Source organism: Rhea americana, unplaced genomic scaffold, assembly GCF_003343005.1.
Source record: "Rhea americana isolate MKP2758 unplaced genomic scaffold, rheAme1 scaffold_405, whole genome shotgun sequence".
In the NCBI taxonomy this organism is placed as follows: domain Eukaryota; kingdom Metazoa; phylum Chordata; class Aves; order Rheiformes; family Rheidae; genus Rhea; species Rhea americana.
Genome location: NW_028186541.1, coordinates 43150 through 57925, shown reverse-complemented (window position 1 = coordinate 57925; position 14776 = coordinate 43150). Strand labels below are relative to the sequence as shown.

The 14776-nt window shown below is 35.7% G+C and overlaps 1 protein-coding gene across 9 annotated transcripts in view; it reads left to right on the top strand.

Annotated features, from left to right (window-relative positions):
- The first annotated feature begins 6887 nt into the window (after positions 1–6887).
- The window catches only part of ATXN2 (ataxin 2), a 47441-nt gene continuing 39552 nt past the window's right edge, over positions 6888–14776 (top strand). For all 9 annotated transcript variants that reach the window (XM_085314491.1, XM_085314497.1, XM_085314496.1 and 6 more), the window contains exons 1-4: positions 6888–6959; positions 8603–8662; positions 9361–9432; positions 9662–9812. In XM_085314491.1, the coding sequence (XP_085170617.1) occupies positions 6903–6959; positions 8603–8662; positions 9361–9432; positions 9662–9812 (340 nt within the window). In that variant the 5' untranslated portion in view covers positions 6888–6902. The remainder of the gene's footprint in view (positions 6960–8602; positions 8663–9360; positions 9433–9661; positions 9813–14776) is intronic.

The window sequence follows — 14776 nt, the reverse complement described above, 5'->3', positions numbered from 1 at the left end:
GGAAGGTCGCCCCTCCCGCATGGTATTAGCCCCTGGGGCGGGGGGGATCCGCAATTTAAAAGTATGCGAACATCTGCCTTTCGCAGAGCACCTTCTGCTGACGGGGTTATTATTTATTTCATTTTTTTAAAAAAAATCTCAATAAAATGCCTTGCAGAGCCCAGGCAGAGTGGTCAGAGCGCTGCTTAGCATTATGGATGGATCCGATTTAACTGATAAATGTTGGAAGTGTCATCCAAACATGAATTCATTTCCCCCCCCCCACAAATTTAAGGGGGGTCAGGAATCAGGGTTTCCTTGTGGGCTCGGATTCCCCTTCTCTTATCTCCCTCTTCCCATGCACACTCCTGAGGCCCTGCTACCTTCTGCTGCCTCTGGAAGATTGATACTGCTTGTGCTCCTTATCTAAGAGCATTGGTCATAGAAATTCACATATATTTGAAGGAGGAAAGAGAGGAGGGAAAAAAMCAGATTATTCATATTCTGAGTTTTTTTTAACGCTGTAGGGTCATGACAGAAAAGCAGAGCAGGATGGTAACAGTGTTGAAGGTCATAGTCTCTCAGAGCAGTTTCATGTTAAGTTGTAGTTCTCAGTTTTTTATTTTTTTGGTTTTTTTCCTCCTCTAATTTGGCCTTTATGCTCTTTACTCAGTTTTGTGCATTGGCACTAAAACAGAATTTACTGTGGTCCTATTGCTGGACATCGCTGAAAATAGGGTTTTACTTTGTTATCAGTGGAACTGGAAGTGGAAATGCTTTAGTAGGGCTGAAAAAGAACAAAATAAAGGTGAAAACTGATACTTTTAGCGATTCATTGAAACAATTTAACATTTTTTTTATACATGGGCATGTAGATTGAAAATTTCTTGTTTACTGTTCTTTGCTAAACAGTTATCCTTGCCAACACAGAGTGGCACTGTAGAGGTTAACATGAAGGACAACAAAACCTATAGATTTTTTTTTTTTTTGAAATTTCAGTTTAGCTGTGAACACTTGTCTTTATAGGTTAAGGAATGCAAGCATCGGTTTCTTTGTCAAGTTAAAATTAAAACTGTTAGGCAACCATTGGAGGAGAAATCTTTCTATTTTTTTCTTGGCAGATTCTGCTTCCAAACTTTTTAGGAACTGACATGTTCTGTCAAAGGTGGTTGCACCTTATTTTTTGTTAGTCAGTTCTTCAAGTAATTTCTGAATGAATGGTCTGTAAAATCAGTCTTAGAGCTGATAGAGGTATATGAAACTTCTTCAGAAAACTCTTCTAAAGAGTCTTTTTTCTTTGAGTACAAATTTAAAGATGGTTCATGCTGCAAAATTTTTCATACATGGCTCAGGTGAAAAGCTAAATGCAAAATCAAATTGATTTTAGGTGGTCTGCATCTTGGTTTCATTTTTAAGTGTATTTTGTTTAATAGCAACTTAAGCATCTCCAGTTTACACCAAGCTTTTTTTTTCCAGTAGTTTTGCAGTTCGTTACTTTGCAGCATTAGCATTTTTTTCTTATTTTCTTGAAATGCAAAACAAATTTTCTTTTTTTTTTGGCTGTTTTTTTCTTAAAAGTTTAAATTTGGGTAGAAATTTCATTAGCAGTAAATTGTCCAAGAATTAATTTTATGATGTATGCTTATTACTGTAAGATTTATTTGGGCTAAGTGCCTGATCCTTCTACATCTGATGGTGAGTTGGAAGGTCAACTTTGCTTATTCACTATGCTGGTTTCCGTCATCTTGTCACRATTAATATATGTTTTTCTTATTAGAAAAGTAAAATTTTGTGTGAGTGAATAGGAATTTCCAGTGTTTATTATTTCATTGTCTTATCCTCCCTTTTGTATTAGAGAAAAAATCAGAAATGAAAATATCTTTAAAAGTGTTTTTTAAGAAGGAAGATTAATAACTCTTTTGTAAACAGGCGTTCAATGAAATACTATGTTTACTTAGTAGTAACTGCATGTGGAATATGGCAGATGGGAAATCAGGTTGTAGGGGTGATTCCAATAGCATGTTAAACTGTAATTGGCGCAAATGCAAATTTCATATATGAACCTGCTCCACTGTGCTAGTCAAAACATTATCTGCTTTTAGTGTTTAGTTAAGTTCTATCCCAATACAAACATAGGAGGGTTCTATGATTGAAAGATGCATCTTTCTTTATTATCAATATTTTCCCATTGGTATTTTATCTGAAGGCAAAACATCTCAGGCCAAAGTTTTGGATGGTTACATGTGCAGTTACAATTGTGGCAAAAGGCCTTTTCCCCTTGCTTTTGTAACTTTCTTGCCTAATTGGACCAGAGAGTCCTTTAAGAATATTGTAAATTCTATTATAAATTGCTTTACCCATTAACATGTTAAAACTGAAATTATTCCATGTTGTGTAGATGCTTATTGCCCACTCCTCTTTTCTTTGTCCTTGACAACCTTTTTTATAAGACTTAACTAAAAGGCTTAAGTAAAGGGCAGAAGAGAGGTGTCCATTCTGCTCAGACAGTAATAATTCTGAATATCGAGTATCAAGACTCACTGAAATAGTGAAAATGACTGTTCTGGAGATTTGGTCACCTGTCATTCAAAATTAATTTCTCGTTCATTCTAACATCTTTGCATCTATTGTTTTTTTAGAAATTACTGCAGTGACAGACCGTAGAATAGCCCCTTGGATAGCAGTTCCTGAAAATGGAAATTATTCCCTTGATGTGTCTGTCTTGTATTAGATACATACCTCTGACTTGCATAGGATGTTCATCTGAAAAAGAACCTCATTGGCAGCTTCCGTATTTACAAAACTATCATCTGCCTTTAAAGTTTCTGAGCAGAATTAATTTTAGGTTCTTGTTAAGGTGTGTTACTGAATTCAGTGAACTACTACTGTCTTACTATTTCAGAGTCCTAAAGAAAGGTGACTTTTTTAATTTTTCAGTTTAGCTTGTTAACATCTTGAAATCACAAAGTTCTTTGTATAGCAGACCCTGAATTTTTTCTGGCTTATGTAACCTCCTTGGAGGTCCAAGTTTATACCAGTTCAGTGTTATAGCCAGTTGTTAAATAATCCTGAATAGCTTTGATGCAGTTGTATTAAACTGTTGAGCACAATTAATRGATAACCTGCAGGTGTCTGTCTTAAGAGCAATTAATGCTTTTCTTTTCTTTTTTTTTCCACTTTGTGTGATATTACTTATCTGCTTTTGTCTAAGTTTTTGATTAACAACTGATTTGTGGCAATACGTATGAAGTTTCAACAATGACAAATTCTTTCACAGGCTACAGGGTGCACGCTGGGTCAAGTTTGATTCAGGTATACTTACCTGGTTAGGGAAGTTGTCAATTCTTGTCTTCTTGTAAGATGACATTACTAATGTCAGTATAGGGAAAAACTACTGAAAACTGTGCTGCAGTAGTTCTTATATGATCTAGTCACARCTTCAGTCCATTTGTATCTTATATAGACAAATTCTGCTCTTAAATGAGGTATGAATTTTGTCTCCACTTACGGTATTTATCCTCTGAAGGAAAGCACTTTATCAGTTCTTGTGTTTACTTGCAGTGAAAATTCTCTAGTCTCTTGTAAATTGTTTTCAAAGCTGTAGTAATGCCAGTCAGTATTCCAGAAACATCTATTCACTCTGTTAAAACTCTCTGTTGTTGCATGTCCGCTGTATGCTGCTGGTCATCTCYATTAATTGCAGCATGGATGCATCTATTTCTTGTTTCTTGGTCTCAAAGTGAAGATGCTTTAGGAGAGAAAACCTGAGACCTTTTGCATCATGGAAAGACTTGCTCCTTGTTCCTTACTTTAATTTTCACTTAACAAGAAAAATGTGAATACATGACCTTGTTTTGCTTATACAAACACTCTACTCGGCTTGTAAACATTAGAATGGGAGGTGAGGGATGTTGAGAAGTAGGATAGTAAAAGTTCATAAAAATAGAAAAAATCTGCAAGTTGCTATTGGAGAAAAATGTTTATTGTGCAGCATATGGGAGTAAGCACTTCTGTAGATGTTCACTCTTAATGTAGAAGTACTACCCTGCAATGAGTTGGCTGCTAAGATTGATTGCTTGATCAAACAGTATTGTCTGTTGCAGCATTTGTCTGACTGACTTCCCTACCCTGAAGCACTGGAACAGGTTTCCAAGTTTGATTTGCCAAGTTACTGTACCTTCTTTCAGCTCTACCTTGAACCACACTTCTGCAATACAAAATGTGCATTTTTATTTAACATACTTATGTAATCAAGATCTGAATGTATGTAGTAGTGGCAAGTTGCTCTCTGACCCTTCTCATTTTGCTCCTCTTCTCCCCCACCCTTAATTTTAAGTGTTACTCTCCTGTTTTAAAGTGTGGTAAACTTTTTCTGGTGAAGACTGTCTACCTTCTACTTCTGTAAAGGTTCTAGTTTATTTTTAATGTGATGTATCATCCAAGAAATGTCAAAAGATACTTGAGTCTTCACCTGTTGGAATAAAAACCTCAGGTTGATGGCCTTGGGTTTAGCAGAAAAAATGTAGTTTTGGTTATATTGCAGTGTTGGCAGAATTTGTTAAAATCTTGGTGAATATTTTCCTTTCAGAGTTTGTATTTAATAGTTACAGCTAGGAAACAAGAGGTCAAGTCTGTAAAGAGATCTAGTAGATCAGTGCAGGTTATAGAATTTTGGTAATTATCTTACCTCTTGGAGTGATTGGTAACTTGTGATCTCTTGCCAATGTGGATGCGCAGAACCTTTGCTTAGAGTGCTTCTTAAAGAAGTGTGGGTAGAAACAGTAACTTTGGAAATGTGGTAAGGAGATGAAAAATCTAGAACACTACAGATCGAATACTTTAAAGGAATACTCCACACTTTTTAACCAATGTAGCAACCCAATTATTTAAGTTCTAAGAATACTTGCCACTAAAAATGGGAGTGCTTTCCATTTAGAAGACACTAAACTCTCACTTGTGGCTGACCAGAATCTGGAGTATCTTACTAAAATGTCTGAGACCAACAGAGGGAAGCTGGGGTGACTTTGTCAGAGTTTCTTGAAAGACAGTTCTTGAAAGGCTGCTTGTTGAAGCCTTTGGTTATGATAAAAGCAAAATATCAGAACTGGACTGTAGCTTCTTTCTGAAAGTCATTTAGCCAGAGGTGAGATCCCCAAATAAAGAAGTTAGTTCATTTGAATATTACACTGAAAACAGTGTTGCAGGTTCATATCACAGGTAGCCATTTGTCAAATGACAGACTTAAATGGTGAGATTGCTTTTCACCAGAGCAAGCTTAATGTTACAGTGCTGCTTTACGCAATGTTAAAGCTGATAGGGAATTGAATAAAGACCATTTGTGTTAGGTGTTTATATGTGTGGGGTTTTTTGTATTTTTTTTAGTTAGGTTAGTACTTTGCAAGTATTCTGAAAATGTCAGCCTGACACCTGAAGTCTACGTTTTTTTAACCAATCAGCAGGTATCATTGCTATGCATGATGTTGTATAAGAAGAGTAAGTTCTGTTTCAGAAGCCTATTTCCTTAAACTAGATAGGTGATAATTCAGGGATTTTTGTTTTTCCTTTTTAAGGACTTTTATGGTTCACTGATGAATTTGCTAGCTTATTTCTGCAAAATATATTTGAGGAATATTCGTGTTCCTTTGATTTCTTGACTAACTCTTGAGCTCTATTGGATGTTGTTTTGAAAGCAAGGTAGTATTCGAACACTGCATAGTGTTTTCAAAAGCAATTGAATGCAGCTGACTTTCAGCTTAGATTTAGATTCCAATGTTGTCTTGATATTTTGGAACATAAATGTGATTCTTTGATTGTCATTAAGTATGTGCATCTGTGAGATAGGTCTGTTTCAAAAACTGTTTTTGTAAAATTGAAGACTTCATTTTGCCTTACTTACAGTGTGCACTCTTAAGGTCATTCTTGTAATATAAATCTGACTCAAATCTGACCATACCTGTATAATGTGATACCCTTTCAAGTATCACATTCTTTAGGAAAGCTGGTTATATGAATGTACTTATATCATGGTGAAAAAAATCTGGTGCAATTTTTTCACAGTTCATGTAACTTTTAATATCGTGTGTCTTATTATTAATTTGAGTATCAAAATTAGGACTCCTCTGTGCAAGGAAGTAACTTTGACATAAGGTACACCTGTGAACTGGGGGACTTGTTCCTGCAGCTTACAAGCCCACAACAGTTACAGTGTTGGAACTCAAATCATTGCATTGCATTGCAGGCTGTTTCATCTCAGTTTGCAGTGTATTAGGAGCATGCATGTTAAAAGCCTTTGTGTGGCCTAAATGCTAAACATTGACTGATTTACATTAAAAATAATTACTGTTTTTGAGGGGTGGACAGACTTGAGTAGATTAACTTGTTCAGTTCTGACTGCGGTGGTACTCAAGCTCTATAGGTACCCCGTACAGAATCAGGGCTCTGTAGCTTGCAGCATGGGTCATAGTCGTGTGATGACAATTACAATAATATGTAATCACAAAGACAATAACAATGTACTAATCCTCTAGTCTTAAATTAAAGTGGTTCTGTGCTAGAGATTGAGCCTGAAAGTGCAAATGAAGTGGTTTTGTTTTTACATGCCAGAAAGTTTGGGATCTTGTTTTAGTTACAGGATTCTGCTTAAGAGGTAATATTTTTTTTCAGATCATCATAATGACGTGGCTTTAGGAATTTTTTTTCATTTTGTCCTTTGATTTACTTTAGGTAACCCTTTAAAGAGCACTATTTGCTTATAAACAAGTATTTTGGAAGATAAATGCTAAGGGGGATTGTTACTACATCAATTTTTACTCTACAGTAGTGCTGTTTTTCCACTAGCAATACTGAATTAAGATGGGGTTTTGAACTCTTGTTTGTTAAAGAATTGGTTAATTTCAGCAGTTCTATTTTTTTAATTGCATCTGATGCATATATTTAATTTCAGAGGTCGCAGCAGTGGCAAAGGACCACCTCAGCCTACAGTAAGTATGTCTTTTCTCGTTGTACCACTTTAAGGTATAAGAAAACTACTTGCCTACATTGAACTTAAGCATCAGTGTAAGAACAACAGATAGAGGAGTATTCTGTCAAGTTTTTCCTTTGAATACCTTGATGAATATCTGAATACATCTTCAGAAAAGCATGTCTCTGATAGTCTTATTTTGCATTCATTTAATTTAGTCTTCTATTGGGAGTGAATGGAGAAAGGACACAAACATTTGACCTATGGAAACATAAATCTCTTTTGTTCTGGAGTTATAGCTGTAGATATGTGGATAGAATTTAATTTAGAAACAAATAGGAACAAATTCAAAAGCATTGCCTTAGCTGAAGACTACAGCATTGGCCTCTTCATTAAGCAGATGACAAATGAACAAGACAGCATTTAGTTGAACAAAAGTAACAATTTTGTTTAACTTTACTATGAAATAGCTAACTCAGTGTTATCGATAGTCTGATTGGTATGGTTTTAGTTATTGTCAAGGCTATATAGTGTTCAAATATAGATGTGGGATAACTTGTAGAACAAAGTTTTATCAAAACCTTGGCTCTTGATTTAAGGAATCTATCTTTGAACTGCAGTAACCAAGCCTTTGCCAATTTGTTTGTGCTGTAGTTTTTGAGGATGGCTTATTTTGGGGAACAGGGCAGGAGGAGGAAGATCTAAAAGGATTGTAGTTTACTTGCATAGATGTTTGTTAAGTCTCTTCATTAAAGCTAAAAAAGTTTTGAGGTGAGAGAGGTGAAAAAGAAAGGTCAGATGCAAATACTAAATATGTTGAATATCTTTAAACATATCTTTTTAGAACAGTGGTTGATGTCACAGAATGTGTGGTTAATCTGCAGGCATAAGTGGATTAAAAAGCTTAYAGAATTCAGAAGAGAAGTTGTCAGTTAAAAAGATCAAAATATAATGGGATGCTTGCATGTTTTAGCATCTGTTGGTTTGCAACTATGAAGTTGATGGAGAAAGATATGAGAAAGTGCAACAAAATGAGATCCTTACCACCTAATGTACGCTTATGAAAAATTAGCAGTTACCTAGCAATCTGGTCAACATTTGGTCAGCTTTTGTAGTGTAAAATCCCAGATTCTAGTACTGCTGTGAATTTAGTTTTGACTAATTTTATGGTATGCACTTTGGCACTTCATGATTTGGTGCCTGTAGCTTCTGTTAGTGAGTGTAATCAGGTCTGTTAGCTAGTCCATGAAGTAATGTAATTCAACATGCCATTAAAGCACTTTTTATTTCTACAACTGTTGAAGTACCTTATCCGTTGATGATTCTTAAACAAGACAGAGATGATAGCAGGGCTTTTTCAGTTATGAGTCTCTGTATGTGAACTTCATCTAACCAGCAAGGGCATTTCCTCTCTGAGTGACGTTTGGGACACACAAGGTTTATGTTGTTTGGGAGGGGGTTCAGTTTAAGTGATCGGCAAAAGGGGGTAAGGGTACTAATGTGACTTAAATTCAGTGTGTGCTGTCTGAGAAATGTCTTGGACTAGTGCGTTTTCTAGAAACTAGTACGTACAGAAAAACATTTTCATTGTTTTTGAAGCACTGGCTTTTTGAGTTGTTACAGTGGAAKATGTTTCCTGACAGAATAATTTTTATTTTTCAGATTTCTTTTGATGGCATCTATGCAAACATGAGAATGGTTCACATACTTACATCAGTTGTTGTAAGTCTTCATGTTTGGCAGGAGAGTAAACAGTTTTTATAGTGACATAAAATTGTAAAATGTTACAGTAATTATAATGGAGCAAATATTAAATGGTAGACATCGTCTGCCAAGACTGAACTTTAAATAATCTCAATAATAGCTGTTCTGTACTTTGGCTTACAGTGCTACAAACTGTATGTGAATAGGTATGGCAGATTACTTACATGCTCTGGCCATATTTTGGGGCTTTTTTTGTCTTTAGAGAAATTATGAATAAGTAAAGTGGGTCTGTATGCAAGGTATACTAGGCCTCCTTCCCTAAATTTTAAGGGAAGTACTGACATGCTGAAAATGAGTAACCCAGACTGTCCTGCATACTTGTGCTAGAATCCAGGGTAAGCCTTCATCCTTATTTGCACCTACACACATGCACAGATTATGTTCTTGCAAAAACTTGTCTGGGCCCATAACTGGTCAAGAGAAAACTGTTTCTATGATTATCTTTAAATCCCTTCAGAATAAATTTTGGTACACACAGCTGTGTGCATCTGCAAAGCACAGTGGCATATTTATAAATGCACAAACGTTGAATGAGTAGATTTAACTAAAAATTAAGCTATGTTTTTATACACTTGCATAAAGGTACATGTTTGAGGAAAAACAATCAAATTTCATTTGTCAGACTGATAGAAAACTGTATTTTTCTGGCATTCTAGGGATCCAAATGTGAAGTACAGGTGAAAAATGGAGGTATATATGAAGGAGTTTTTAAAACCTACAGTCCTAAGGTAATTTTCTTTTTCTTCTTGACTCTTCCCTACTTTAAAAGATCAARTATTGTTTATTCAGTGGTAGGATTATATTTCAATATTTATTATGAATTATTTTGACTATTCTTATCTAGGTTTATGCAAGCGGATTTATTTTAACTGTTATATCTGATGTCTGTGAGTATATGAAGTTATCARGTAGCTTACTGTATATTAAATTAGTGCATTCTTTTTGTATCTTCAATAGTGTGATTTAGTGCTTGATGCTGCACATCGGAAAACTGCAGAATCCAGTCTGGGGCCAAAACGTGAAGATATACTAGAGAGTATCTTGTTCAAGTCTTCAGATTTTGTTATGGTGCATTTTAAGGATATGGATACCAATTATGCAAGAAGAGGTATACTTTCTTTTTAAATATTCTTAAAGTTAGCTTAAAATCATAAGTCAAGATTTTCAAACTAGATGATTTGGGATCCAGAAACCATATTTAGACTCTTAATTCTTAAAAACATTCTGAACATCCAGATATCCCATTGAAGACAATGGACAGGATAGAAGCTGAGCATCTTCTGAAATCAGCAATTTATCTTAAGTTTTTAAAATATATTGCAGAGCCTTTCTGAGGGTACTGAGTGGCCATTTTTGGTATCTGGAAAGCAGATTCTTGTTATTATCACTAAAACATTTTACAGATTTTGTGGGAGCCATTTTTTTGAATTTCTCTCTAAATTAACTGGTTAAATGTTATATAAGAAGCCAAGAATACACAAACTCTATAAAAATGCTGTTCTTCAGAGTTAGTTTATATAAATACTTTTCAATTAAGTAACTTTTATCTCTGCACACACATTTGTATAAATATAGTTCTAAAAATACTACTGCAAACAAAGTTAAAAATTCTTTAGAAGAATCCAATATTCATTTTATTATTATTTTCATTTTTTCTGGTCTCCTCCTTATAGATACGTAGCTTAGGTTCTCCTAAATAYAGAAGAGTCTAGTGAGGTGTTATGCAAATAGTCTTAAAATCTCAAGACATGACTTGATCTGAAACTGTCAGAATTAAATGATTTACAGGCAATCAGACAGTCTTTGTACTTTTTCTTTTAATGCTTGACCTCCAAGACCCTGATAATTTTTTTCTGGAGACTAAGAAAGTTATAATCAGACAGCTCTAGTTCCTTTGCAGATTTTTTTTTTTTTTTTTTGATGGCAAACCTCAGAGGTTTCTTTGCTTATGTTCCTGATTTGCTGGACATACATGTATATCTTCAGGTTACCCACTGCAAGGCTCCACAAGTATCACTGAGAGCAAAATGCTTAACTGTAAAATACATGCTTTATTCCCATGCATCAGTGACTTAGAGGAGATGTATAGGGATTCATGGACATTTAAGGAGATCTTGTTGTTTTCACCTTCTGTTTGTACATGTATATACTTTTGTTTGATTTAAAAATGAAGAATGAGAGGCTTGTTGTTTCAAGRTATTTGCTTTTCCCAGAAGATGATGCATAATATCAGAGCAAGAGTAGCACTGCAATAGAGATAAGTGCCAGTTCCAGGCTCTGGACCATACTTTGATTTTAAATTACCTTAACGCTGCTTTATAATGGATCTGCTAAAAATATCACCTCAATGCAAATGCAGATTGGACTGTCCATTACCCAGTCTTTATAGAATTTAGAGTTTTACAGAGCTTTAGTAAATGAAGGGAATGAAGAACATATTACTATTTCTAGGAATAATACTCAATGAAACTTTTCTAGAAGATGACTGCTTCAGTTTGAACAGTCACTCACTTTGCTTTATTAGGTGGAATTTCTTTGAATCTAAATCTCCCAAGTACCTGGAAAGGAAAGTTGAAATAAAGCTGTAGGGACTTGGAGCAAGATTAACTAGAAGGATTGAAAACTTGGTAATTCGTATTGGATAAATTAAGGGTTCAGAAGAATCCAAGTATATGAACACACATTTAGAAACTGCAGGCCTTTTTTTTTTCTTTACAAATAAACCCAAACCTTCATGGTATGTAGTCAGATAAGCCTGTGTAAAAAGCTAAAAAAGTACAGCTTTTCATGGTGAAAACTGAAACAGCCTGAACTTCCAGGTGAGGGCTAATTAGGTTCCACAGATTTCCAAAAAACATGTCCAGAGGCAAATGTTTTAAAATTGCCTAGCCCTTAATATCTTTTAGCTGTTTCACTGATAATTAAGTAGACAAAGGCAGTTCACTCTTATTCACTAAAAATGAAGTCAAACAAAAGGCACTCCTAGGACCTTTTGCCAAAGGAGAGGCTTACTAGATTAGAGTGTATTGGTGGGGTTGTTCCTCCTCCTCCCCTCCCCCCCCCCCCCCCCCCCCCCCCCCCCCCCCCCCCCCCGGACTACTGGACTTGTGAGGAGGCCTTAAATTAAACTTACTTTATACGAGAGATACTGCTTCAGAAATGTTTGTGTATCCTGGTTCAGTAAGAGTATCTTTTCAAGTATTGTGGATTTTTATTTTGGCACTTGCTGCTCTGCTGAAGCAGAGTGTGGACAAGTGGAGCTCCCGACTCTCTGGATTTTGATCTTCTGAGTTATCCTCAGGCTTGAATAGCAGAAATGTTAGCTGTCACTGTTTCTCACGCTGCCTTTCTGTCAGAAAGACAGAAATGGAAAAGAAAGGTGACTGAAAGAGGGCTAGAAAAGAATAGTGGTTTGGAAGGGAGGGGAGTAAGGGAATGGGATGGATTGTCCTTTTGTCAGGAGTGGAAAGTAGAGTTGTCTCCAAAAGAAATAAGCTGTTAAGCACCTTTCATTACCATAGTACTTGTGCAGCTTTGGAGCAGTGAGCAGATAATTCATCCTACAGTTGCATCAGTAGTGCTGATGTAGGGAAGGTGATGGCAGCATAAGCTCAGGGTGGGTGAAGCCACCTTATTTGGAAGMAGCAGTCTTAGATTTGCTTATGCCAAGCATAACGTCACATCTTTAGATGCATCAGAGGAGAGTGTGTGGTGCCTACACAGATTGCAGAAATTTGAAGGGATGGGGGAAAAAAAACTGTGCAGACAGGGACTTGTTAACTGTTTATTTTCTAAAAATAAATCTCTYTCTACTTCCTGGGCCCTTATTTCTAATTCTGTCAGTTTGCATAGACCTTCCTCCTGCTTTTTTAGTCTTTTGAAGCCTTAAAAAAGCAGGGGGGGGAGAGTATCTTCCTTTGTGGAATTAGGGCTTTCTACAGTAGTAGCAAGCTAATGAATAAAATRTACATTGGAAAACTCAGGTGAAATTGCATAATATCCTTTTTCCCTGCAAGGATATTCTGTCTGCATTTAATGAGGGATAGACACTGTCTTCTGACTGTGCCAGTGGAAATCAGGAGCTAAAATCTATTCTAATGTGCAAGTTCAAATCCTCAGCATTAAATTATCATGTAATGTCTTTCTGCTTAAATGCAATGCTTGAACGTAGTATTTGCTAGAGTGCTTGGGTTGTATGATTGAAACAGGAGACTATTTCTCTACAGAAAAAGCTTTTAGCAATGTTTCTTATAGCCCTAAACACTGATTTTGAATCAGTCAACAGTGCTAGTTTGCRTGTGATTCAAACTTGGATAAGGCTTCAGAAATGTCTCCTTGGCTTCTCTTTAAAGACAAGACAATTTGAGATCATTACTGTTAAAGTAATAGACTTCTATAATGTTTTTATTGGTTTTTGGCACAGTTACTACGCTCTGAGAAAAATATTACAAATCCGGTAAAAAAAAGGCAAAAGAAAATTGGCTATTTAAGTTTTTTTTTGAGTTAGCAGTGAAAGTGACATCCTTCCAGAGAAACTGTTGCAAGGGGAATAGCAGTAGACATATTATGAACAAAGGAAGGAAATGTAGCTCTGCAAAGCTGGTGGTAACTGGTTTTAATGTTTGGAAGCAGTAGTAAGTAGTTACAAGTAAGCATTTAGTGTTGAAACATTTAAGCTGAAACTTCAGTTTACTTCAAGCTATGCTAAACTTTATTTGCTGTTTGCAGCGCAGTGTTTGAATGTCTTTGGAACATAACGCATATTGATTTAATAGAATTTGAACCTTGGAGTTGCAGTTAAATGCGTATTTCTGCTATTGACCATTAGTAGCTTAAAACATATTGGAGAGAACAAGCATGTTAAACACTGAAGTTGATCAAACATGGACTCTTAATTGCTCCAGTCTGGTAATACTTTTTAATGGTTTAATAACATATATTTGAAGAATTTGCCCAAGCTGAATTTTTCTCAGAACATGTATATTTAATTTGCCGTTGCTTAATGTGAATATTGGCTGCATAAAAAGAAGTGTCATTGGAATTTTTTGTATTTTCCTGTTAGTCAGCTTTGAAACAAGAAATGAGGTTTTGCGTATCGAAGTCCTTTGCTAAGGAAATTTCGTATTAAGCAGATTCAAGGCAGTGGTGGGTAGTTAGGTATTACAACTCAAGCTTTTTGTATGGCCAGTTTTTGTTTGATCTTTGACTTGGTTTTTACCATGTACAAAAAGAATTGATTAAAAATATGCCCATGTTGAAGTGCCATGTGAATCGTTTGTTCAACAGTTTTAGAGATATGAGACATCAGATAAGGTGGAGGCTGAGTCTGTCCAGTCAATATCTTGTGTGTTACTAGTCTGACAGTAGGCATTTGTAGCAGCAGTTTTTGTTCTAGCTTCTGTTTTAATAATAATCTTAAGAGCAATATTTTTGTTTTGGAAACGGTTATTGGTAGAGTTTGTTATTTGTATGTGTTCTTAGTTTTGTTGCTGTTCACTAATTTTGATAATGTCTTGTTTGACTTGCTGTGTTTTTAATCTTGATGTCCCATGTGCCTGTCTGGCTGTTTTTTTTTTTTTTCAGGAAAATAATGATCTGTGACTTGAGGTATCCTTCTGCTGCATTTGAACTTTGCCTGGATACCCATGAGACTGTTTTGTGTGACTAGAAGTTTGTGTTTGTAGCATGATTTTTTCCTAACTGTGGGATTTTTTTTTGAGTTGTAAAGGTCACAATCTCAGTTGTAACTTGTGTGCTAAAGTGAGAGACAAATGAAGAATAGTGAGGCTTCCTGTGCCCCATAATGTGCTGGATTCTACTGGGAAACTTGGGACTGACTGACTGTAGCAATCATCCTTGAATCCGCAGCATTTTTTTTAGATGATGGAGTTCTTATTTTGACTCAGGTCCTTTTTTTTTTGGTTTTTGTCCAGGTCGCTCTGTATCATCACACTTTTTAGCAGTGCTCAGCTGAATGTTTTGTATGTGGCTTTTTAAAATAGGAAAATTTGTGGGTTGAGTGTATGTGTCTAACAAGATAGTATTTTATTCACACTATCCAAAATGGCACCA